This window comes from Heptranchias perlo, chromosome 26, assembly GCF_035084215.1.
Source record: "Heptranchias perlo isolate sHepPer1 chromosome 26, sHepPer1.hap1, whole genome shotgun sequence".
In the NCBI taxonomy this organism is placed as follows: Eukaryota; Metazoa; Chordata; class Chondrichthyes; order Hexanchiformes; family Hexanchidae; genus Heptranchias; species Heptranchias perlo.
In genome coordinates, this window is record NC_090350.1 from 33,662,501 (window position 1) to 33,690,156 (window position 27,656).

Below are 27,656 nucleotides of genomic sequence, written 5' to 3' on the forward strand. Positions count from 1 at the left end.
CCTCAGTTCTACAGTGGGGAGTACAATTACCTCCTAAGTCATTAGAGAGACAAATGTTAAACAGCTATTGAATTATTAGTGAAGTGGGATAGGGTATTCCAATTGTAGCAACAAATTGAGGTCCTTGGAGTTCTGTTCAGCTCAGAGCTGAGGTTCAAACCCCACATTCTATCCACCACCAAAAGTGTCTACTTCCATCTCTGCAACATTGCCCCCTGGACCCCCCCCCCCACCTCAGCTTCTACCTCAATCCCACCACCACATAAACCTTTATCCACACATATCATCTCTAGACTTAATTTCTCCATTGTCCTCCTTATTTGTCTCCCATCCTGCACAAACTCCAACTTGTTCAACTGTTCGTATCCTGTCCCAAACTAAGTCACATTCGCTGACCTACTTTGGCTTCCTGTCTCCCAATGTATTGAATTTAAAATCTTATCCTCAACTTCCAATTCCTCCATCACCTCACACCACTTTATCTTTGTAAACTTCTTCCGCTTTATAGTGCCTATTCCCTCCTGCACCCATTGGCCCTTTGATTCTGACCTTTTGTGCATCTGGCTCTCCCTTCATCTCAGAGCCTTAAGCCGCGTTAGTCCTATTGTTCGGAACTCCCTCCCTAAACCCCCTACACCGCTCCACTTCTCTTTCTATCTTTGAAACAGTTTCAGTCATCACTCCTAATCTGTCCCTACATGGCTTGACATCTGTTCCTTTTCTCCATCTCAGGAAGATGCCTCGGGAATTTAACATTAAAGGCACTATATAAATGAAAGTTGTTGTTGTTGAAAGTCGTTAAAAAAATCATTCAACCTTATCCACGCTGATGGCATGGTCTCATAATATTAAACAATGTGCTGTTCACATTTATCAACAGTGATGCCAAAAATAAAAATAAAAAAAATTGATAAATGATACAAGCCAAGAAGTCAACATTCATTTCATCCGATCTGCATCTTCACTTGATGGGGATAATGCTTTGTAAAGCCATTTCTCCTTCCCCGTTTACATCAATGGAGATGGTCCGACTGCTCTTCCGAGTACTTTTCCATTTACTTAGACGATGGGTCAAAAACTTTCTGAATTTTTTGGTCAGGAAGCAGTATATGATGGGATCCAGTGTACAGTTCAAACCCATCAAACACAGCGTGATCTGATGGGCGTTGTTCACTGCGCGTCTAAACGCACAGTCCTCCTTCCGCCACAGTTCGAGGACAGTGAGGGTCCAGGGGCCGTGTACCAGATGATGAGGGACAAAGCAGATGAAGAAAACAGTGATGACTGCACACACCATGCGGAAAGCCCGTTTCTTCACCACTTCGCTTTTATTTGGCTGGGCTGGCTGAGTAGATAACAAACGGAGGATGCATATGTTGCAACTGATAGTTATAAGAAAGGCAACAAAGAAAGCTGCAATCAAGATAAAGTGGATGATAACCACGGGTGTGGATGAATCATTGTCATAACCTTCAAAGCACCGAGTAACATTACCAACTTTGTTTGTTCCTGTTTGGAATAGGAAGGGCAGTGCACTGACGATGATTACAGACCAAATGACTATCGATATAATGATGCCTCGCTTTCTGCAACTATACTGAACTGTTTCTATTGGGTGCGCCACAGCACAGTACCTGTTGTAACTAATCACCGCAAGAAACACAATAGAACAATAGGTATTGATAAAAAAAAGACATCCGACCAACCTACAGGCAATTTCAGAAAATATCCAGTCTCCTTTGATGCTGTAGTACACTATCCAAAGGGGGAGGGTCAGAATAAAGAGCAGATCAGCCACGCTCAGATTCACCATGATGATTTTAATCTCATTGATACTTCTTGCAGGAGTCATATACTTAAAAACCCACAGCACGTAGCAGTTTCCCAGGAGTCCTAGTATGAAGATGAAACTGTAGACAATTGGGAACAGTATGTATCTGAATTCAGCATCAACCTGGCAGGTGCTGTTGTTGCTGTAGGAAAGGCCAATGATATTGGAAAAGGTGATGTTACCGTCAGGAAAAATCATCACTGAACTGTGTAGAATCCAAATCTTGCAGAAAACATTAAGGGTTTACGAATACCGCCGAAATCTGGAAAAAGAAGAATTCAAGGGTTGGCCATTTTCAAGTATTACACAAGATGCATATATCAGGTGTCAAAGATGTTTTCAGAATGGGGCAACAAAAGTACCTGCACCAGAAAGAGATTCAGTTTTTAATAGACTCTGTTTGCTATTTGCTGAGTTAATAGACTCTGTTTGCTGTGAAATAGACTCTGTTTGCTGTAAGTCCTGCCATAAGTCCCGCCCCACCTCCAATTCATTGGCTGACAGAACGGTGTCAATACTCACTCCATAGTTTTTATTAAAATGACTGAGCATGTATGCCACATTTTGGGATTATTTTGATGATATTTCCAAAGAAATTATTTGAGGTAAAAAGAATTACTGTTCAGGGTTATGTTTCAAAGCAAAGTGTATTCATATAAGTTTTTTTTAAAAAGCACTAATGAAAGGTGGTTAAAATGCTAATTTTCCCTAAAGGCTAAACAATAAGGAATTTGTTAGCCTGTCTCAGTAATCAATAAACACCTCACACCCACTGTCTTAAGAGGTCCCTGGTCCTAGGTGCTCAGCAAAAGTTGATTAGCATATGCTTGAGTTGTGAACACAGATATAAAAACACAAAAACAGAGACACAGTCAGTGAATTTTTTAAAAAACAGAAAGCTGCGAGGGCAGTCGGGTCCAGCAAAGACTGCAAGAAAGTTAGAATGAAGGAGAGAGTTAAAAGTTATTTTGTTTCATTCAAGCAATGAAGGGAAATGCAACATGCTCCTTATTTTGAATTATTATTCAGAACTCTGCTACCCGTGTCCTATCCCACACCCAAGTTCCGATCAACCATTGCTCCTGTTTTTACTGACCTAAAATGGCTCCTGGTGCATCAAATTTAAAATTCTCATCCTTGTGTTTAAATCTCTTCACAGCCTGACCCCTCCCAATCTCTGTAACCTCCTTCAGTCCTACAACCCCCACCCCACCCCCAACTTTCTGTTCCTCTGACTATGGCCTCTTGTGCATCTTTCCCTCCCTTCACCTTGCCATTGGCGACCATGCCTTCAAGTGCCTATGCCCCACGCTCTGGAATTCTCTCCCTAAGCCTCTCCTCCTTTCAGACCCTCCTTAAAACCCACCTCTTTGACCATTCTTTTGACCGCTCCTCCTAATATCTTCTTCTTTGGCTTGCCGTTCATTTTTTCCTTACGCCTCTGTGAAGCACCTTGAGAAGTTTTTTCTATGTTAAAGGCACAATATAAGTGCAAATTGTTGCTGCTTTTACATGAAGACAAGCTGTACTGATTAAATTAAGTGAGCCTGATGGTAACTGTTGTCCTGTAAGTTCATTGTTGCCTGTGGAATAAAGCAGGCTAACAATTTGTGGAGCCAGAATAAGGGATCATTGTTCTCATGATCTGGCCCCAGGTATGGGGACACAATATCAACATTTGAAGATGACACAAATCAAGAGCAGAACCTGGCTGATTTAACTGCTCATTACCCCAGGGTGCCTGGGGCCAATTGTAGCATCCCTGCTACTATCTCAGCAGAGAGCAGGGATGGAACTCAGGGCTTTTTAGGTCTGTCTGGTTCAGTAGCACAACATGCAGTGGCTTTATTATCTAGGCCATCGAGGGAGCATAAGAATACCTTTCATATTTGCTCTGTAATTTGACCCTTTTTATCAAGCTGAAAAACTGCTCAGCGACACAGATCACCATCCATTACATGGGCACTCATTTAAGTTCCACTAAAAGATAGTATTATACTGATTTTATCCCTGGAATATTTCCTAGCTGAAAACATGATCCAGTAGCAGTAGTAGGCATACCCTAGCCTAACATTTATATTGTATTTTCTCCCTCACCATCATTTCTTGACTGACCATGTGGAACTGGCAATAGGATTTCTCTTGTGCTACATTACAACTACATCTTCTGACTTTAGGGTCAAATCCAATATTAACCCCTCCTCCCCCCTCTATCCCTCCCAAAGGATCATTAAAATGCAGAATGTCAATGTCGGCACACTTTTTATCTGTCTTTTGGATGAGATGTTAAACCGAAGTCCAGTCTGCCCTCTCAGGTGGATGCAAAAGATCCCATGTCACGATTTTGAAGCCATGATGTGGAGATGCCGGTGATGGACTGGGGTGGACAAATGTAAGGAATCTTACAACACCAGGTTATAGTCCAACAATTTTATTTTAAAATCACAAGCTTTCGGAGATTATCTCCTTCGTCAGGTGAGTAGTTCACCTGACGAAGGAGATAATCTCTGAAAGCTTGTGATTTTAAAATAAAATTGTTGGACTATAACCTGGTGTTGTAAGATTCCTTACTATTTTGAAGATGAGCAGGGGAGTTCTCCCGGTGTCCTGGCCAATATTTATCCCTCAACCGACACCATTAAAAACAGATTATCTGGTCATTATCACATTGCTGTTTGTGGGACCTTGCTGTGTACAAATTGGCTGCTGCGATTCCTACATTATAACAGTGACTGCACTTCAAAAGCACTTCATTGGCTGTAAAGGGCTTTGGGACATCCTGAGGTCGTGAAAGGTGCTACATAAATGCAAGCTCTTTCTTTCACTGCAGTCCTAGTGTGACACACGCAGCCGTTCTCCGTTTGGCACAGGGAGCAGTTCATCCTTTGTCCATACTGACGGTCATCAGTATTGCAGAATGCCCCTTCAGTCACGTACAATCCACTGAACTCATCCAATGGGGGAGGAGGTGCTGAGGATGCGGCTAATGGTGGCCATCTATTCATTTTAGTGTTAAATCTTGTGAAGTCAGCCGTAAGTGTTTATTATTTAATAAGTATTATTCCCAATGCTATTTCACTAATGAACCACATTAAGTCCAGCATTTTCTGATAACTAACAATTTATTTTTGACCTGAAAAGTGCCTATTTGCTCACAGCTGATTAAACCCAATTATTTGACCTGAATTCAGGAGAGAATATAAAACCTAAAAATTAGAAGCTTGAACTGCTGTAAAATCATTAAAGTCTTAGGTTTCTTTTAAATTACATCGAGTTACATCAAAACTACCGCACAGAATTAGGCCTTTCGGCCCAACTGGTCTATGCTGACGTTTATGCTTTACACGGCCTCCTCCCTCCCTTCTTTATTTAACCCTATCACAATTCACTTCTAGTCCTTTCTCCCTCATGTGTTTATCTAGCTTCCCCTTAAATGCATCTATGCTATTTGCCTAACTACTCTTTGTGGTACCGTGTTCCACATTCTTACCACTCTTTGGGCAAATAAGTTTCTCCTGAATTCCCTATTGGATTTATTAGTGACTATTATATATTTATGACCTCTAGGTTTGGACTCCCCCATAAGTGCAAACATTTTTTCTACATGAAGCTTAAAATGAAGCTTCCTTAGAAGAAGCAAATGGGTCAGAGGGTTCGTCTAGGTGACCCCACTTTTGACTACTTAATTTTGCTATTTGGGAAGAGTTAACTTGGCACAAGCCAAAAATTGTGAACAGCAGCATCCTTAGAGCTCCTAAGATCTCCGTTCCCTTGCCATCGATTCCATCCCCTTCCCTGGCCATTGTCTGAGGCTGAACCAGACTGTTTGCAACCTTGGCATCCTATTTGACCTTGAGCTGAGCTTTCAACCTTATATCCACTCCATCACCAAGACCTCCTACTTCCACCTCCGTGACATCGCCCATCTCCACCCCTGCCTCAGCCCATCTGCTGCTGAAACCCTCATCCATGCCTTTGTTACCTCCAGACTCAATTATTCTAATGCTCTCCTGGCCGGCCTCCCATCTTCCACCCTCCGTATACTTGAACTCATCCAAAACTCTGCTGCCCGTATCCTAAATTGCACCAAGTTCTATTCATCCATTAGCCATGTGCTCGCTGACCCACATTGGCTCCCAGTCCACCAACGCCACAAATTTAAAATTCTCAGCCTTGTGTTCAAATCCCTCCATGGCTTTGCCCCTCCCTGTCACTATAACCTCCTCCAGCCCTACAACCCTCCAGAAACTCTGCGTTCTTCCAATTCTGGCCTCTTGTGCATCCTCGATTTCCTTTGCCCCACCATTGGCAGTCGTGTCTTCAGCTGCCTAGGCCCTAAGTTCTGGAATTCCCTCCCTAAACTTTTCCACCTCCCTACTTCTCTCTCCTTTAAGATGCTCCTTTAAACCTACCTCTTTGACTAAGCCTGTCCTAAGGCAGCATCAATCGAATGTGGTTCATTCCCATGATGTTAAGAAGCTGCTGAGCGCACTGACACAGGGCTAGGGACCCTGAAAGCATCCCAGCTGTAGTCCTGAAGACCTGTGGACTAGAACCAGCCCTCTCCCAGACAAGTTACTCCAGTACAACTATGACAGTATTGTGGTGTAAATGGCTCTTGCAGTCTACCAAAACTCATATTAAAACTAAATATTCAAGATGTACAAATGGCAAATTTAGTAACATAAAAAACTTTAATTATCTTAAGCATATAAGTTTATTTTTCTCACACAGTTCTCCTTCCTTTTCTCCCTTCTTCTCCCATTGACACTGACTCATGCTAGGGTACAGTTCCACAGATGAAGGCTGCCCTTTAGCAGCTCACCATACATGAGTCTAAGACAGTGAGTGTCAGCAGGCTTTTCCTGATTCTGGCCCCACCCAATACCCAAGCATGTACACTTCATAGAATCATAGAATCTTACAGCATAGAGGGAGGCCGTTCGGCCCATTGCGCCTGTGCTGGCTCTTTGAAAGAGCTATCCAATTAGGCCCACTCCCCCATTCTTTCCCCATAGCCCTGCAAATTTTTCCTTTTCAAGTCTATATCCAATTCCCTTTTGAAAATCATTATTTGACCTGCTGCCACCGCCCTTTCAGGCAGTGCATTCCAAATCACAGACTAGTGAACAGGAGTGGGAACTTGACTGATATTTTTCCTTCCTTAGCCCTGGAGCATTAAGGCTATTGCGGTGTCATTACTGTTGAGATCAGCTAACCCAGCACAATTTACTTTTAAACATTCACTAAATTTTTGACTTTTACACGCCCATCATCTAATTGAAGATCCCTAATTCCTGCTGCATTACATCTATGTTCCCTAGTAACATTTCAAATATTCAAACAAAACACATCTGGATGAGGCACTAGTAATTTAAAATAAAAACAGAAAATGCTGCAAATACTCAGCAAGCCAGGCAGGATCTGTGGAGAAAGAAACAGAGTTAACGTTTCAGGTCGATGACCGTTCATCAGAACTGGTAATTTAAATATAGGTGAGTTTTCTGTTGCTGTTGTGTTTTGACACGCCGGCTCTGGACAGACGTTTCACTTACTCTCTCATGACTGTGGCTTCTGAAAGCTCGACGTATGCCAGAACATAGCAGTGATAGAAAACCACCTTGATTTAAATGACCATTAAAATGGACCATCCAGTTCTCGATTAAAATTTACATTATCTTTAATACTCACAACAGCATCTGATTTTTCCCCGAATGGCTGCATTCTTTTGCATTTTTCAAAGATCTTTACTTTTAATATCACTCAATCAACATAATATTAACTAAAACAAGTGTACCTTATCATTGCCACTACTGAGTGATGTTCCTTCTTATCCAGCAAACAACTGAAAATACTCACCCTTCAAAATTGCCCAGCAATTTTAATGACAAATCAGCAACTCCTAACTTCAATGTCTTCAGGGATCCTAAAACATTTTGACCAAGGAAAGTACTTGGAGGACTCTAATGAGCATTACAAATTTCTGTGCGACATATTGTAACTGATGTTCATTCGTAATGTATGAGGCACTATTTCCTCTCTTGCAGTTCACAAGTTGGTTGGGCAATTTGTTCATTGCATGATACGATGCACATCTGTGAAGAGGAAGTCACAGGGAGGGTTATTGTGGTTTAAAAGGCTTTTTAATTAAAGGACACATCCATGATATTGCTACATCAAAACTCTAGTTTTATAAAACACACTGTGTAGCAGCAAAGCCTCATTTTTATAGGACCCAAAAATAACACAATAAACTTTTCTCTTTGGAGAATCTGACTGAGGTGTTCGAAAGACGGCTGCACTGCTCTTAATTCTTTCATAATCTCCTTCCCAGAAGGACAACAATTCCTATTTCACAAGTATAAAAAAACCCCATCATTTGTTTCAATTCCTGTTGATGAGTAAACTTTGCACAGACCATCAGGCACTTGTATATGGTGACTAATTAATACAGGTTTGTACATGGTAATAAATGTTATGAGATAATACGCTATTGTAGATAATATGGGATAGTACATGATATAGATGACATAGGATACTACGCAATTATAGGTAATATTGTGATACAGATACGGAATTGTGCGTGTTATAGATTATATGGAATAGCATAATATAAATGTTAAGGGATTGTGCGTGGTCATCGATTATATGGGACAGTGTATGATGTAGGTGATAAGGAATTGTGCATGATTATGAATAATATGGGATAGTGCCTGATATAGATAATAGGGGACAGTGTGCTAATGTATAATGTGAACTGTGGCAGCCATGTTAGGATCAAAAAAGTGAGGGAGGGCTACCAGCACAATGCATGCCAGTGGATCTGGACCAGGGAGATGGAAAAGCCAGTATTCCTGTTCCTAATCCCACACTCACCTGACGAAGGAGAAAGCCTCCGAAAGCTTGTGATTTTCAAATAAAACAGTTGGACTATAACCTGGTGTTGTAAGATTCCTTGCAATTATCCATGTAATCCAGGGACTCCTGCTGGAAGGAATGTGTAATTGATCGTCAGGGAGTTTAATTTCCTCTGCGTACGGTTTTTACCACACTGGTTAATGATTTTGCGACAATTTATTGTCTCAGCTATTTTAACACTATTACAAATGAGGAAGGCTACTTGGCCCATCTTAATTCATCCATCCAGAGAGATCCTAATATACCTCCATTGTAACATCCAGTTGTTTCTTAAATGATTCCATGGTTTTTGCCTCCACTGCTCTATCTGAAAGCGTATCCCACATGTTGATTACTCTTTGTGTGAATAATTTCCTGGGATCAGTCCTAAAATTAATTTTACTAGATCGAACCTGTGTCCCCTATTTCTACTGCTGCATTTTAACAAAATTGCAAAATTGTTTAAAATTAGTGGATGAATCACTATTAAAATAGCACAGAGAGAAACTGGAGACAAAAGCATTAACCATTGAAGTAAAAATAGCACATAGGAGTAATTAAATTCCCAGGTCAGTGAATGCCCCTGTGGTCAAACAAGCTACTGACACTCATTATCAAGGCTCACATGAAGAACAGCTACTTGGGAAGCCAATATCTAAGCAACAATACCCAATGGTGAGTCAGTACCTTCAAGCAATAAAGGGAACAAATTAGAGATTTGAAAAGAGAAAAATAGAAAATATATGGTATGAGTTGTGGAATTTGCAACACCTAGGCTTCAAACTAATTAAAATTACAAAAGCTCCTCAACATCCACCCCCACAATCAGCCACCTACAATTCACTACACCCACAAATAATGGTACTGTGTGTGACAACCCCTCACAACAGGTTGAAGTTGTCACGGGGGATCATCTGTAAACTGGACTGCAGCGAGGTCAGATGACTTAAAAAAAAACCTCAGAAATGGCTTTAACTTCTTTCCAAATTCAGATAGCTTTTGTTGAATATTGGCCTCAAATGGAAAGGTCTCTTTCTGACACATCTGCTTATTATAAATTATCTTGTAGCATCACAACATGTTTTGTATCAGCTCCCAGCTTCTTTTGTTCACTCAAGGTGGAGATGATTAATGTATGGAGTCAGCAAGATTGCTGAATAGATGACATTATGGTGTATACTCTCTTCCCGTCGTTAATATTAGTGACAAAGTCATTGTGAGGTAGCATGGGTTTTGCTCCTTAACACTGATGGGATTTTTTTTGCTAACATTAATGAATAGATGAAAATACAGTTCTAAATGGATCCTGAAGTTAACCTTCTGGTCATAACTGTTTAACATCTCATTTATGGCTCAACATGGTCGTGAGGTTCTTCCAAAAATCAAGGCAAATCTGGCATCTGTATCGCAGCATAGTCAGGCTAATTCTACAAACTCCACACCTGTCTGAGATCATCATAGATCTTTTAGTTTGCAACCTGGGCCCATTCGGAGTTAAGTGGAGTTCAGCAGTGCTTGTAGATGGATTTGACTGACAAATTCACTCACTCCAAATAAATGGCTACCCATCACCTGTCGTAGGTTTACCACCCTGTGCAGAGTTTCTCAACTCCACATGCCTGTTCTACAGTGTCTCTTCTATGCACGTGTGCAGATGTACATATAATTTTCACACTTTTCCTTTAAATAATTTCAATGTCCCTTACGTGTAGAGGAACAGGTAAAAACCCATTCCATGAGATGAGTGTGGCTGATTGTTATTTCGTTTCCGGTTCGAGACACTGCCATTCAGTATAGCAGTCTTATGAAACAGGAGGCAGCACATTTTTCCCCCAAAATTTTTGTTAAATGCTGTTGGGGGGATGGAGCGGGTTGGTGTTTAGGGTGGAGAACCTCCCTCAGAACACTGCTGGTGAGGAGATCTTCTTTTAGCTCCTCGTTTGCTCCTGGGCCGTTGGAGCCTGCTCCATTTGATCCACCTGTGGCTAACTAAAGAAGTTAAGGATAGTATTAGATTAAAAGAAGAGGCCTATAATATTGCCAAGAAGAGTAGTAAGCCTGAGGATTGAGAGAGTTTTAGAAACCAGCAAAGGACGACCAAAAAATTGATAAAAAGAGAGAAAATAGAATATGAAAGTAAACTAGCAAGAAATGTAAAAACGGATTGTAAGAGCTTCTACAAGTATGTAAAAAGGAAGAGAGTAGCAAAAGTAAACGTTGGTCCCTTATAGGCTGAGTCAGGAGAAATTATAATGAGGAATTAGGAAATGGCAGATGCATTAAACAAATATTTTGTATCTGTCTTCACAGTAGAAGACACAAAAAATGTACCAGAAATAGTGGGGAACCAAGGGTCTAATGAGAGTGAGGAACTTAAAGTAATTAATATCAGCAGAGAAAAAGTACTTGAGAAACTAATGGGACTAAAAACTGATAAATCCCCTGGACCTGATGACCTACATCTGAGAATTCTAAAAGAGGTGGCTGCAGAGATAGTAGATGCATTGGTTTTGATCTTCCAAAATTCCCTAGATTCTAGAACAGTCCCAGCGGATTGGAAGGTAGCAAATGTGACCCCGCTATTCAAGAAAGGAGGGAAAGAGAAAACAGGGAACTACAGGCCTGTTAGCCTGACACAGTTGTCGGGAAAATGCTGGAATCCATTATTAAGGAAGTGGTAACAGGGTACTTAGAAAATCATAATATAATTAGGCAGAGTCAACATGGTTTTATGAAAGAGAAATCGTGTTTGACAGACCTATTAGAGTTTTTTGAGGATATAAGTAGCAGACTGGATAAAGGGGAACCAGTGGATATTGTATATTTGGATTTTCAAAAGGCATTCGATAAGGTGCCACATAAAAGGTTGTTAACAAGATAAGGGATCATGGGGTTGCGGGTAACATATTAACATGGATAGAGGATTGGCTAACAGACAGAAAACAAAGAGTAGGGCTAAACGGGCCATTATCAGGCTGGCAGGCTGTAACTAGTGGGGTGCCACAAGGATCGGTGCTTGGGCCTCAGGTATTTACAATTATCATTAATGACTTAGATGAAGGGACTGAGTGTAATGTATCCAAGTTTGCTGATGATACAAAGCTAGATGGGAAAGTAAGCTGTGAGGACGACACAAAGAGTTTGAAAAGGGATATAGACCGGTTATATGAGTGGGCAAGAAGGTGGCAGATGGAGTATAATTTGGGGAAATGTGAGGTTATTCACTTTGATGGGAAGAATAGAAAAACAGAATATTTTTTTAATGGTGAGAAACTATTAAGTGTTGGTGTTCAGAGAGATTTGGGTGTCTTAGTACAAGAAACACAAAAAGTTAGCATGCAGGTACAGCAAGCAATTTGGAAAGCAAATGGAATGTTGGCCTTTATTGCAAGGGGGTTGGAGTACAAGAGTAAGGAAGTCTTACTACAATGTACAGGGCTTTGGTGAGACCTCACCTGGAATTCTGTGTACAGTTTTGGTCTCCTTATCTAAGGAAGGATATACTTGCCTTAGAGGCGGTGCAGCGAAGGTTCACTTGATTAATTCCTGGGATGAGAGGGTTGTCCGATGAGGCGAGGTTGAGTAGAATTGGCTTATACTCTCTGGAGTTTAGAAGAATGAGAGATGATCTAATTGAAACATATAAGATTATGAGGGGGCTTGACGGGGTAGATGCTAAGAGGTTGTTTCCCATGGCTGGAGAATCTAGAACTAGGGGGCATAGTCGCAGGATAAGGGATCGGCCATTTAAGACTGAGATGAGGAGGAATTTCTTCACTCAGAGGGTTGTGAATCTTTAGAATTCTCTACCCCATAGGGCTATGGATGCTGAGTCATTGAATATATTCAAGGCTGAGATTGATAGGTTTCTGGACTCTAGGGGAATCAAGGAATATGGGGATCGGGCTGGAAAGTGTAGATAAGGTCAAAGATCAGCCATGATCTTATTGAATGGCGGAGCAGGCTCGAGGGGCCATGTGGCCTACTCCTGCTCCTATTTCTTGTGTTCTTATGTTCTTATATTCTCAGTTTTTCATGCTTCCCTTTCTACCTGCCTATCCTCCACCTCTTTAAGCTGTTCGTACCTTCTATGTGTCTCGTATAGGTATTTTTTGATTTCTCTCACCATGCCTTCTATTGTCTCAGGGTAAAATCATTTATGCCATTTAGAATCATAGAATAATATAGAAGGAGGCCATTTGGCCCATCATGCCTGTGCTGGCTCTTTGAAAGAGCTATCCAATTAGTCCCAATTGCCTGCTCTTTCCCCATATCACTACAATTTTTTCCTTTACAAGTATATATCCAATTCCCTTTTAAAAGCTACTTTTGAATCTGCTTCCACTATCCTTTCAGGCAGTGCATTTAACCATCTCCTGTTTTCCGCTTAAGCACTCAACAGGTCATTCTATTTCTTTTCCTGTGTGAGTGTGTCTGATTTTCCCTCTTCCTTCCCCTTATTCTATCCCTTTTAAATGCTGTTCATCGGTAATATCTTCCAGTTTTGACAAAAGATGAGAACCCAAAACGCCTTTTCTCCACAGATGCAGCCTGACTTGCTGAGTGTTTCCAGCATTCTCTGCAATTTGTTACACTGCGTAACTTACAAAGCCCATGTAACTATTTGTTTTCAAATCTCACAGGTTCATCATCAAGGTTGTGTCAGCTTTTTTGAAACTGGTGGTCAGCTTTACCTGTTTTTTTTTGGTTGCCGTAACTGATGAATGAATAATAAAATTGATTATTCATGGAGGCACTGGGCACACATACGTGAAGAGATATATTTATTTTCTGTGCGTGTTTTAACTCCCGCTAAGAGTTCCACCAACTTTAACATGGCAAGTAAACCTGAAATGGCATATCATAAATCTTTTGAGTGTAATATGCTCCCGTGCATAATGCACACTCCCATAAATATCTTCAGAAAAATACAATACCTGTGTATAACGTTCAGCCCCACTTTTAGCATTTTTGAGGGAAGTGCACATTATTCATGAAGATCTATGGTATTCAGGTCGCTTCAGGTTGAGTCCAATTCGACGCTCACACCTAATGTGAAACAAATATTCCGTTTGCCACATTTTATTCATTCACTAACTATATTCTGTTAAGGCAGAGTTTGTAAGGAAATAATAGTTACAAGTTCTGTTACATAATTTCTTACATTTTGTAAGTATGATGATTAAATGATACCAGTAATAGTTTTCCAAAATGCCAGCTATTTCACAGCTATTATTTTTAATATGAAAAGAAATAGAAAGATCATAAATATTTCCCATCTAAAACTATCAAGTTCACTCCACTAATGGAATAATGTTTGCTCTAAATTCTTTTTAAATTAATACTATGCCTTAAAACTTCAAATCGGAACTCTAGATAGCTATTTTCTCTGAGCATTTTGTTTAAGTTCCCCTTTTCCCCGACTCTAAAAGTAAAAGCAGGAACTATGAAGGACTTAATGTGTTGTAACAGGAGATTCTGGAAATACACAGCACATCTATGACATTAAAAAGTGGCTGTGTGTACTGAACACAGCAAAGGCTATGGACTCTGAAAACATCCTTGCTAAAGTGCTAAAGATCTGTGCACTAGAACTATCCACCCCCATAACCAAGTTACTTCAGTGCAACTATGATGCCCAGGTCGAGGGTGGTCAAGGGGGAAACCCTCCAGTAGCTGGAGTCATACTTGATTGATGGCCATAATTGTTGGAGGCCAATCATTGCAGTCCCTGGACATTGCTGCAGGATTTTCTTCAGGGAAGTAGCCTCAGCCTAATCATTTACAGCGTTCCTTCCAACATAAGGTCAGGGGTGTGGCTGTTTGCTGGCGATTCTGCAGTGTTCAACTCCATTCACAACTCTTTTGATAATGAAGCAACCCATGTCATCTTACAACAGGAACTGGATAACATCCAGGTTTGCACTGACAAGTAGCAGGTAACATTTGTGCCACATAAGTGCCAGGTAATGACCATCTTCACCAAGAAAAGATCCAACCATCTCCACCTGACCTTCAACGGCACCACCATCCTGTGTGATTACTGATGGAAGTGTCACTGGATCAGCCATATCAGCAATGTTGCTACAACAGCAGGACAATGGCTGGGTGCTATGCAACAGTGGTTCAGCTCGAGGTTCCCTCAGAGCCTCTCCACCATCTACAGTGCTCATGTCAAGCTTGTGATGGAATATTCAACACTCACCTGGGTAGGTGCAGCTGCAACAACACCCAAAAAGCTCAAAACCATTTAGGACAGAACAGTCTACTTGGTTGGTGCCCTTGCCACTGGACTTAATAGAAGATATTAGAAGATTAAATAGGTTTAAGGAGCCACCTGCATTTGGGCCAATGTGTGACTTGTTGTGGTCAGATCCTTCAGAGGATTTTGAAAGTGAGAAAACACAAGAACACTTCAGTCATAACACAATGCTGGGATGCACCTATTTCTACAGTTACCCAGCTGTTTATGATTTTTACAAAACAATAATTTGCTATCAATAATTCAAGCTCATGAAGCGCAGGGTGCAGACTACAGAATGTACAGGAAAAGCCAAACCAATGGTTTCCCATCACTGATTACAATCTTTTCTGCACCAAACTATTTAGATGTTTACAATAATAAAGCTGCTGCAGTGAAGCATGAAAATAATGTGATGAATTCCCTCCACCACCAGCAGTATGTACAATCTCCAGGATGTACTGGGATGTACTGTAGTAGCTCATCAAGCTTACTTCAACAGTACCTCCTAACCCTGCGGTTTCTGCCTCCAACAAAAACAAGAGCAACAAGATCGAGGGAACACCATGATCAACAAGTTCCCCTCCAAGTCACATACCATCTCGGCTTTGGCATGTAAGGTTGTTCCTTCTTCGTTGCTGAGTCAATATCCTGGAATTCCCTATCTAATACCATCATAGGAGCGCTTTGACTACAAGGACTGCAGCAGTTCAAGGAGAAGGCCTACCACCGCCCTCTCAGGGCAACTAGGGTTGGACAATAAATCCAGTGTTTCCCAGATCCCAAGAACAAAAGCAAAACCACAACAATGACGCCAAGCTGGTGGAGCAAACAATAGGGAAATGCAGAGCAACAAAGCCTCAACCTCATTAACACACTTTACATATCATTACAAGTCAATGGAAATAAAAATCGGGAGAGATGTAAAATGGGCTGCCGACTTGCTAGCACCCATTTTACAGTATCGCACAAAGTCAAGATCTAACGGGGGTAATTTGAATTTTGGCCAATGGTATAAAGTGGGCGATATCGAGTGATATAAGTGGCCGATATAAGTGCCCATTATACACCACACCTGATTATCCTTTCCATTGAAGGCGAGTTGTACGATGGGTGGCCAATCCAATATTGCCCCTTTTGCACTATCGCCAAAAGTTAAAATTACCTCCAATGAGTTTTCAACTAACTTTTTGAAGCACTTATCTGCTCAGTGTTACCAAATGCAAAGCCAAGAGCACCGCTTTATGTATTTATAAGCATCTAACTGGACTCTAACTATTATTTATAATCCCACATGTAATCAAATCATCGTCAAGTGATTCAGTACATTTCCCATTACTACAGCAGCTGCAGAAAAATGTCAGATAATGAACACCTTCTTAAAGGTGAGCAATGAGTCACTCTTTCTATTTATACCTTGATTCTATCTTGATTCATGCCACTGTTACATAAAACCTTTCCTGTAAATACTATGCCATAAATGGTCACTATCCCTGGAAGCTACAGGAATAGCCTGCTCTGAAATTCCAGCAGCAGAGAAGCCATGTTAGTAACCTGAGCAAGTTTACGTATCCACAGCGTGAGGTTTTTCAAAGTGGTTTCAGCATTTTATCTTAGTCCTTAAATCGTCCTGCAGGGATAGCAAAAGCTAGCTAACCTGCATGTTACCATTTTGCAGGGTAGTATATTAACCAACCAATGCACCACATTTAAGTTTTTGCGTCTTGTTTTTAATTGTTTGCTGTAAATCTTAACAGTGAAACAGGCTTGTTCTGCCCTGCAGTAAGTCGAGTGCTCGGTTATATTTCTTGCTCTCATTGTCACCTTCACCAGGAAAGAAAATATTAGTGGCTGCATTGCAAGGTTGCTACAGCATCCATTATCAGCTTGGGTTCTCCTCTCAGCCCGGAGGTACCAGCAGCACTGTGAGGACTATAAAAGGAAGCTTAGTAATACCACTCACCATGCATTACCAGCAGGCCTGGACCCTATTAGTGCTGGTAAAAGTCAAGCTTGATATTTTGCAATTTAGCTGCAGAAGGGTATCTCCACATCACAAAGGTACAAATTTCTACTTCTCGTGGTTTCTGTTCTGACCACTTCCCTATGCTAGGCTGCCAGTTAATGAGACAAAAAGCATCGGCACAACATGAATTTGTTAAAGTCTTCTCTAACATATTTTTCACCATGCTGTGCTCCATATCTATTCTCTTTTCTCTCTTTCCACAGTCCCTGAAATGGAAAAGACCTTATGGCCAAAACTATGTTTCTAGCCCTTGTCTTTTATTGTAGAACCACTTGTGTTATGGGTTACAGACAACAGTTTCACCATACCTCACTTCTAATTATATTCATGGCTGCAGTGGTATTATGTTACAGTGATTGACGTCTGCCGTGTGAAGCCTTCCTCAGGGAGGCCACGACACAACATGGGCCCTGACACCGTAGAACAGTGAGATAACTCTAGTACGGTGTCAAGCCAGAATTAGAAGATGCTCAGGTACAAGATAGGACTTCCTGGGCACTTTATTTACGCAGAAGGGTTTTTTAATACTTTGAGAAGGTGGACAGTCCTGAAAATATTTTAAATTTACTAGCTTTGAACAGAGCCCTGCAAATTTGGTCTCAGACAGGCTGCAGCATTATGTAATACTGCACCCAAAGTGCATTACAAGGTTCTTGGAGACTCTGGCCTAGAAAGTGGTTTGCACCAGCAGGCTGTCACGAACTGGATGCAGGGATTGATCCCTGTGCTGGAACAGATAGGCCCGAGGCCCACCTGATATTGGGCCTCGTTTACATCAGACTGGCGAGCTGCAGACGCATGCTGGGCATCCCCATGCAGCTCGCCGAAGAAGACCATTTGACCAAAGTCATGCAAGAGTGGGGGAGCGATCAGGAGAGGGAAATGGGTGAACCAGGACATTGGGGGGGAGCGATCGGGAGAAGAGGGGAGCGGTCGGGAGAGGGAAGTGAGTTAACCAGGAGAGTGGGGGGGTGGGGAGCGATCGGGAGAAGAGAGGAGCGATCGGGAGAAGGAGGAGGTCGACCGAAAGAAGGAGGGGGGCGAAGGGGAGAGAAGTTGAGGTAGCGATCGGGAGGGTATTCGAGGCAGCGACTGGGTGGGGGACATCAAGCAGTGGCCGGAAGCAGCACGTGGTTTTAATGTGGAGCCAGGAGCAGCACACTTGGCGTGAGAGGAGAACCTTTTAGTGGCGACCTGCAGCAGTCCATTTAAGGACCTCTGGTAAGGCGACATGTAGACCTGGTTTTCCTGAACACAGCCGGCCTGGCACTGGCTGTGTTCAGGACGACCTAATTTGGTAAACAAGCGTTTAGGCCACTTATTTACATATACAATGGGCCTAATATCTGTTTCAGGCACGGAACTTAGATGCATCTCTTCATGCCTATACCAATAAGGCAAACATAGGATCCATAGAAAATAGGAGCAGGAGTAGGCTATTCAACCCTTTGAGCCTGCTCCTCCATTCAATATGATCATAGCTGATCCTCTATCTCAATACCATATTCCCGCTCTCTCCCCATACCCCTTGATGCCTTCTGTGTCTAGAAATCTATCTATCTCCTTCTTAAATATATTCAGTGATTGGCCTCCGCAGCCTTCTACGGTAGAGAATGCCACAGGTTCACCACCGTCTGAGTAAAGAAATTTCTCCTCATCTCAGTCCTAAATGTCCTACCCTGTATCCTGAGACTGTGACCCCTCGTTCTAGATCCCCCAGCCAGAGGAAACATCCTCACTGCATCCAGTCTGTCTAGCCCTGTCAGAATTTTATACATTTCAATGAGATCCCTTCTCATTCTTCTAAATTCGAGTGAATACAGGCCTAGTTGACCCAATCTGTCTTCTTACGACAGTTCTGCCATCCCAGGAATCAGTCTGATGAACCTTCGCTGCACTCCCTCTGTGGCAAGTATATCCTTTCTTAGGTAAGGAGACCAAAACTGCACACAATACTCCAGGTGTGGTCTCACCAAGGCTCTGTATAACTGCAGTAAGATATCCTTGCTCCTGTACTCAAATCCCCTTGCAATGAAAGCCAACATACCATTTGCCTTCCTGACTGGTTGCTGCACCTGCAAGTTTGCTTTCAGTGTATACAAGGACACCCAGGTCCCTTTGTACATCAACATTCCCCAATCTATCACCATTTAAATAATACTCTGCCTTTCTGTTTTCCTTCCGAAGTGGATAACTTCACATTTATCCACGTTATACTACATCTGTATTTGCCCACTCACTCAACTTGTCTAAATCGTGTTGAAGCCTCTTTGCACCCTCCTCACAACTCACAGTCCCACCTAGTTTTGTGTCATCAGCAAACTTGGAAATATTACATTTGGTTCCCTCATCCACATCATTGATATATATTGTGAATAGCTGGGGCCCAAGCAATGATCCCTGCGGTACCCCACTAGTCACTGCCTGCCACTCCGAAAAAGACCCATTTATTCCTATTCTCTGTTCCATGTCTGTTAACCCATTTTCAATCCATGCCAGTATATTACCCCCAATCCCATGTGCTTTAATTTTGCACACTAACCTCTTATGTGGGACTTTATCAAAGGCCTTCTGAAAATCCAAATACACCACATCCACTGGTTCTCCCTTATCTATTCTACCAGTTGCATCCTCAAAAAACTTCAATAGGTTTGTCAAACACAATTTCCCTTTCATAAATCCATGTTGACTTTGTCTAATCCCATTGATATTTTCTAAGTGTCCTGTTATCACATCCTTTATAATAGACGCTAGCATTTTCCCTCCTACTGATGTTAGGCTAACCGGTCTATAGTTCCCTGTTATCTCTCTCCCTCCTTTTTTAAATAGTGGCATTACATTTGCCACCGTCCAATCTGCAGGAACTGTTCCACAATCTATAGAATTTTGGAAGATGACAACAAATGCATCCACTATTTCAATGGCTACCTCTTTTTGTACTCTGGGATGCAGATTATCAGGCCCTGGGACTTATTGGCTTTCAGTACCATTAATTTCTCCAGCACTATTTTTTTTTTACTAATACTAAATTCCTTTAATTCCTCCTTCTCACTAGGCCCTTGGTTCCCTAGCATTTCTGGGAAGTTACTTGTGTCCTCTTCTGTGAAGACAGAACCAAAGTATTTGTTTAATTGCTCTGCCATTTCCTTGTTCCCCATTATAAATTCCCCCGTTTCTGACTGTAAGGGGCCTACATTTGTCTTCACTAATCTTTTTCTTTTTACATACTTGTAGAAGCTTCTACAGTCCACTTTTATGTTCCTTGCAAGTTTACTCTCATACTCTATTTTTCCCCTCTTAATCAACCTCTTGGTCCTTTTTTGCTGAATTCTAAACTGCTTCCAATGCTCAGGCTTGTTACTTTTTCTGGCAACTTTATATGACTCCTCTTGGATCTAATACTGTCCTTAATTTCTTTTGTTAAACTACAGTATATAGGTGAACTTCAAATGATTCCCCTCTCATTCAATCTTATCTTCCATCCAAGGTCTTCACTGTTGCTGGGCTAAGGTTCCACAGGCGCCAGTTGCCCAAGTGGCCGTTCTTCATGTGTGAGTCTATGCAGTGAGTGTTATCAAAGTGTTTGACAGCAGTGGGACGACATCACAGCTGAGCCCAATCTTGTCTTTCTCATACAATCAGACATGCATTTTCCAGCAGGCAGTGATCAGGACAGTGAGCAACCTTCGGAATATTTTTCCCCCATCCCTAGCTGAGGCCAATTTTATTGTACTCCTACCACTATCCTGGCTGAGATCGTCAAATTCAGCACAGACCAAAGATCAAACCTTGGACATCCCTGGTCCCTGTGGCTCATTTTGATAAGTGGATGAACCCAGTGTGGAACTACACTGGGTTCATCCACTTATCAAAATGAGTCATCAGGGGAGCTAACCTCAAGTGATTTAAGAATCTGATGTGTTCTGAGGTTGGATTGTATCTTTGAAAATGCCCCTTCTCTGTAATTGTACACAGGAAGAAACTACTATTTTTGACTGTGGCAGGTTGAGATAAAGCAATCGTTGAACTTAGTGAACAATGTTCTCAGAATGATATGCATCTTGTCTCTGACGCCATGCCCACAAGTTGATGAATTGATTACATGGAAATTCTGCATCTAACTTGTATTCTAAAGGGAGGCCTATTATCTTGTGTTGCAGTTATAATATAGCAACATTTATCATCTCAGATCTTACCATAAAATGTTGGAAATAGTCAGCAAGGGGCATTAGGGAATTGATTTTAAACACTGAGGAGATTTAATAACTAGTTAAGCAAATTGAATCGAGAGAGAAAAAAAAAATCTTCCTTCATGTTTTTGGTAGCTTTTTAAACTCTATCATAGAATCATAGAATGTTACAGCACAGAATCATGCCATTCAGCTGAATAGCTCAATACTGGTATTTTTTCTCCGTAAATCACCTAGTCTAATCCCGCTCTCCTACACTCCACATTCCCTTTAGTATTCCTCTTTTTCAAGTAACTATTTAATTCACTTTTAAAAGAGTTTATGGAGTCTGCTTCAGCAACAGTAGATTGCTGCTAGTATGTGGTAAACACGTCATCAACAGTGAAGAATATCGCAATCTGGCAAAACATTCAAGTTCTCTACAGCATTTTCTAACAATGTACTTGAGGCATATATCTTGCCAATACTATACATGAAAAACTCTCCAGAGAAATGTCATCTTCCATACAATGTAAAGCAACTTGCATCATTTATAGTACAGAGTACAAACAAGAGTTCACTTCACACCTTGGAGCCAAAACTCCTCCATCCTTCCAGTGCACTCCCAGCAGTGGGCGTGCAGAGGAGGGGGCCGGGAATTAGGCCAGAACCCAGATACATTAGGTACCGGCCTTTCCCGCCAGCTTCTGCGGTGCTTTATTTGAAGGCAGAGCTTCTGTCCACCCCAAACAAGAATGCTGGCATCGGAGGGGTCCTGGCTCAGTGAGTGAGCTCCCAGGCTGGTACACCGTGAAAACCAGTGGATGTGGGGCATGCCTGGGGGTCCAGATCTGAGATTTGACCGGGACCCCTGAGGATTTTTAAAAATTTCTAACTTCTTTTCGGTTCCCTTATAAAGGGGATCAATGGGCACACTTCCAAGATTGTTCCAGTGGATTGGGGGCCCTGGCACCCCTCAAAGCCGGCATCCTCTACCACATTTTGTGGCCTGTCCCCAGAATGCACTCGCGCAGGCACCTGTCTGGCATACTGAAATGACGTGACTTCCCCCGACCTTGCATATGTTGATGGGGTCAGTGCCGGAAGTCACTGTCAGGCAGAACCAGCATTGATGCCTGGATTGATGGCCCGCAGAATTTCAGGCTCCTCATGTCTATTATACAATAACACAGCTTTACTATATTTTATCATACTATATCTCTACCACTCTTTGATTAATCCTAAATGTGACTGTAATTATGGATCTTTGCCTCCTAAGTCACTTAGGTTGAGTATTATTACCATAGCAAAAATGATTAGATTTTGATATATTTTTCCTGGGCTAGCATCGGAAAAATGCAAAATTTTTTTTAGGCTGAATATTCCAGAATATTTTAATCTGTATGTAGGATGGGTCAGTTGGCTTCCAGTGGCAGGGGAGGTGGTAGTTTCTGGTGTCACCCTTCATCAGAACACAGTTCTGGTGTGGGGAGAGGGGTGTTGTTTGTGCACATGGGGAAAGTCTACCCCACTGTGTTTCTACCACTGTCTGCTTTCAATTCAGACCTTCTGTAACTGCAGGTTTTTAAAAAAATTTCCCCCTTTTTTACCCTTTTTCTTGTGTGGGCCTTTCCCCGCCCTTTTCACCATCTTAGCTCTTTATACATTCTTTTGTTCTTTAAATGTTTATCCATTGCCCTACTGAGCAGATCTTTTACCTCAGCTGACAATTTTTTGCTTTTCTATTGGACAGTTCGTGGGTCATTCAGCCCATTAACTTCCCTGTCTCTGATGAGAGTACCAGTTGTTTCTTTCTTTTTCTCCCTGACAACAGGTTACGCTCTCGTTACGGATGCTGACAAACCTGTTGCAGCTCCGGCATTTTCTCTGCTTGTTTCAGATTCCCAGCATTTGTCGATTTGTCACTTTGCACAATGAGCATGGCAGACTTCCAGGAAGCTTTTGGGAGTGGCAGTTCCAAAAGCTTACTCTGTAACTCTGTAAATGGCAGCAATAACAACCAGAACAACCTTGCACCAGAACAATCTGATTCTATTTTCCTCCTTTAATATTTTCCACATCACATACTATTCCTACTTGAGGGCAGCCTGAGGTAATTCAGTCACCAGGTTTATGTCACATACTATTCTACGTAACTCATGAACTCATTCACCAGGTTTCCTTCACTGCAGGGAAGAGTTTGGATCTCCACCCTGTGCCTCCTACTGATGAAGTCTTCAAGATTATTAACTCAACAGGTGAGAAATTCTGATCTTTATTCTTTTAATAAATGAAGTCAGAGTTAAATCTACTTCTATCACTCTTGGATCATATACCACAATGCAAGTTCCCAGCAACCTCTGCCACCAATGAAGGAAATCCTTTCAGAGTCCTGAGATGTGTCATCTTCAAACAAAAGTGAGACCAATAGAGAGAAGAGAATGGTCAGACTGAACAGGAACCTTGTGACCATATAACTGGAATCTCCATGATTTATCCAACTATGAAATGTGACAGAAAAAAAATCAAACATCATTGAGATTGTTCCACCCTATATTAAGCATTAGATAAGCAACATCAGTGACAATAAAGGGGTATAGTTTCCTTTGTTTTATAATGTTAGGAAAATGTTGGCGTAGGTATTAAAATAGAAAACCCCCTTTGTACAAACTCAAGGGCAATTTTTCTTCTGGCCACCTTTTCTCACACAGCCCAGCTTTACAGTTAAGTGTTCAGGTTACAAGCCATGTTCCACAACATGGGGCATCAACCCAAAACATGTGACAACAACAAACTGTTGAAGTAAGGAGTCCCAGAAGTAATGGACGAAACAAAGAGAAAGAGTGTGAAGAGAAATTAGCGGTAGGTTGAAGGAATTATGCACAGCGTTGTGGTCTCCCGTTTCCCCCCAGTCCCTTCACAACACCTGCTAAGATCCAAAAAACAACAACATTTCATGCTGCACTTAGGCACAACTGCTGGTTGCTGTTCCTTTCTGGGAAACTCCACCTCAGTAACTATGCATTCGACCACCATAAGTCCAAGGGCTGACTTCCAGTTGTCATGACCGGTGGTGCCAGAGGGGAACAGGCAATCAGTGTGGGAGATCAGGAGGAGATGGCTCTCACTCGCTCTCCACTCAGTGCGTGCCACAAGCCATTTCCTGGCAAGCCTAAAGTCCCCTCAGCCAAACAGGCGAATGCCTCATTTTAGCATTAAAAAAAAAAGTGTGTTTCTGATTCCATGATTTTCTAATGGGTAACGTGCTGTGTGTTCAGAACATCCATATAAAATGGGTATTCAGCGTCAGGCATGATCTGGGCCAATAAAGTCACTGATTAAAGGAGCGGCAGCTTATCTGGACTTGAATGTTGGGTTTGTAACAGCTTAAATTTTCAGTGCTTACGTTTTTTGACTTTTTTTTTAGGTTTTCCTGCAGAATTTTGCCACCAAGATTTATCATTGCTGTAATCAAAATTCTTGATATCCAATAGGATTCCTCTTGTTTTTGTATTATTTGGAGAAAGAAGAGGATGAAAGGAAGAATGTATCATAGGTTTGATTGCACCAGAGACAAAATGTCCACACTTTTCTTATCCTGGGGAAAGTCTGAGGAAAACAGTCTTTGCAGATTCCGCTTCAGCAGGGGGGCAGTGACAGAGTTGTACCGTCTGCTCGAATCTGACTTGTTGTCTCCACCAGGGTCTGCACTGCAAGGTGGCAATCAAGGTCACCACAGTTCTGAACCTCTTTGCCTCAGGCTCATTCCAAGCTGACACAGGAGCCACCAGCAACATCAGTCAATCTGCAATGCACAGATGTATGAATCATATAAGACAATTCTCTGTTCCTGGGCTATTTGAAGGGAAAGGCAGACTAAAAAGATGGCTTCTGGGAAACCAAGGCTTCACTCTCTGGCACTAGCTCGTGACACCATTCAGACCCCCACAAAAAATGGCAGAAAGAAGGTACAACGAGGCCCATGCAACCACCCAGGACCATTATCAAACATACTATAGATTTCTTGACGTAGCACTTCAGATGCCTGGACAGATCAGGGGGAATCTTACTATACAGCCCCACCAGGGTCTTCAAGATTATCATAGTCTGCTGAATACTATACCAAGCGGCCTGACGATGGAGAAGTTGGAAAAGGAGGCGCAAACACAGCCAAGGTCAAAGTAGCCAGAAGATCCCTGTTGTACAACCATTGCACACACCTTGAGCTGTATGACTGGCTCTCATGGAGGAGAGTTTCAGCGAAGTGCCACATCTACCCAATGCAGTTCTCTCTATAAGGGAATGACCCAAAACGCCTTCAACAACACTGGCCTCTGCACTAACTCAACTATTATAGATACCAATCCTTCGATGTCTAATATCTTATGGTACAGCCTCAGATAAAAAGTTCTGGACACAGTTGAAATAAAGCGCAATCAAATTTAATTCCCTAAAAAAGTGATTACTGTAGATGACCAGTGGTTTTTGCCCCAGCGTGCTTTCTCATGGTGATATGTTTTGTGTGTTCTACATCCTAATCTTGTGCTGCTTTTATTTGCTCCCTCAGTGGCAGGAGTAAATGAAATGGCTGGCTGCTGAATGTCAGTGGGAGCCTTTAGAACGGATCTGGCCCTGTACTTCCTTGTACTGAGATGACTGTGCAACAGGCGTCACCACATCAACTGCTGCGACTTCCTTCCTAAAGTGTGGTGCACAGAGTTGAACACAATACTCCAGCTGGGGCCTAACTAAAGCTTTATAAAGGTTTAGCATAACTTCCTTGCTTTTGTACTCAATGCCTCTAGGTATAAAGCCAAGGATCCCATATGCCTGTTTAACAGCCTTCTCAACTTGTCCTGCCACCTTCAAAGATTTGTGTATGTCTCTCTGTTCCTGCACCCCCTTTAAAATTGTGCCATTTAGTTTATAATGCCCCTCCTCATTCTTCCTACCAAAATGAATCACTTCACACTTCTCTGTGTTAAATTTCATCTGCCATGTGTCTGCCCATTTCACCAGTCTGTCTATGTCCTTCTGAAGTCTGTTACTATCCTCTTCACTGTTTACTACATTTCCGAGTTTTGTGTCATCTGCAAAGTTTGAAATTATGCCTCAGGTCATTAATATATATCAAAAAGAGCAGTGGTCCCAACACCGACCCCTGGGGAACACCACTGAGCACTTCCCTCCAACAACAAAAGCAACTGTTCATCATTACTTTCTGCTTTCTATCCTTTAGCCAATTTCGTATCCATGCAGCCACTGCCCTTTTAAGCCCATGGGTTTCAATTTTGCTAACAAGTCTACTGTGTGGTAATTTATCAAATGTCTTTTGAAAGTCCATATACACATCAACCGTACTACCCTCATCAACCCTCTCTGTTACTTCATCAAAGAACTCAATCAAGTTAGTCAAACACAATTTGCCTTTAACAAATCCGTGCTGGCTTTCATTGATCAACCCATATTTTTCCAAGTGCTAACTAATTTTGTCCCGGATTAATGTCTCTAAAAGTTTCCCCCACCACCGACGTTAGGCTGACTAGCCTGTAGTTGCCGAGTTTATCCCTCTCCCCTTTTTTGAACTGGAGATGGGAGAGAATCTCTGCTACGGACAACATAAACCATAACTGACTTTGCTCAGAATACCAAGGGTCACAGTTGATAAGAACTTAATTTTAAATATTTTGTTTATTTAGGTTGTCTGAAATCCCTTATAATGTGCTCCCCACTCCCCGCCCCACTTTCCTGGCTTATCTCGTTTTACAACGTTCTTTGGGTACTGTAGGCTTATTCCTGTCTGTTTCCCTCCATAATAAGAGACCTCAATTTCAATGCGACTGCAGATCGTCAATGAATTGTCCTTGTTTTTTATAATTGCTTTTATACTACTGCTGTTTTAGTTCAGCCTGCCAATTCCCGAAGTTTACATTGCTAAATCTAGCTCCATTCTCCCAGTGGCAGACTTGTAGATCCAGTTTTTAGGACTACGAATCTGCTACCAGAATAAGGGATCCAGATCTAACAGAGGGGACTTGGTTCGCAGATGCCAGTCTCCTGGAATCCAAACTGAATGAGCGCCAGTATAAAAGCGGCTGTAGACTTTATAGTCTGTACTCCTGTTTAAGCAGAGACTTTCCCTCAACTTCGTCCTGAAACCCTTGGGCCCGATATGACCATGGTGGCGGGTTCGCGGCGGGGGGTCGATTGGGCGAGTGGGTAACGCGCCCGGTGAAATCAGTCTGCTTCACGCGCAATCGCAGGCTGATTGGAGCCACTTACCTGTTGTTCTGGGTTCCCCGCTGCGAAGCTGCGCGGCGGGCGGACTGCGCATGCGCAGTAAGGTCTGTCAGCTGGAGGAGCTCTATTTAAAGGGGCAGTCCTCCACTGACTGATGCTGCTAGAAATAGGAAAAATTACAGCATGGAGCAGCCCAGGGGGAAGGCTGCTCCCAGGTTTAATGATGCCTCACTCCAGCTCTTATTGGATGGG

General features: G+C 42.1%; 1 protein-coding gene across 1 annotated transcript; it reads right to left on the reverse strand.

Annotated features, from left to right (window-relative positions):
- Positions 1–245: 245 nt before the first annotated feature.
- ptafr (platelet-activating factor receptor) lies at positions 246–7,912 on the reverse strand. Its single transcript, XM_068007040.1, has 2 exons — positions 7,691–7,912; positions 246–2,093 (listed from the first exon to the last, which is right to left on the reverse strand). Exon 2 carries the CDS (start codon positions 2,027–2,029, stop codon positions 962–964), a length of 1,068 nt encoding a protein of 355 aa, XP_067863141.1. The 5' UTR covers positions 2,030–2,093; positions 7,691–7,912; the 3' UTR covers positions 246–961.
- Positions 7,913–27,656: the final 19,744 nt, after the last annotated feature.

What these genes read in the sequence shown, in the direction of transcription:
- ptafr (XM_068007040.1), bottom strand. Translation starts at nt 2,029, where the DNA reads ATGATTTTTCCTGACGGTAACATCACCTTTTCCAATATCATTGGCCTT.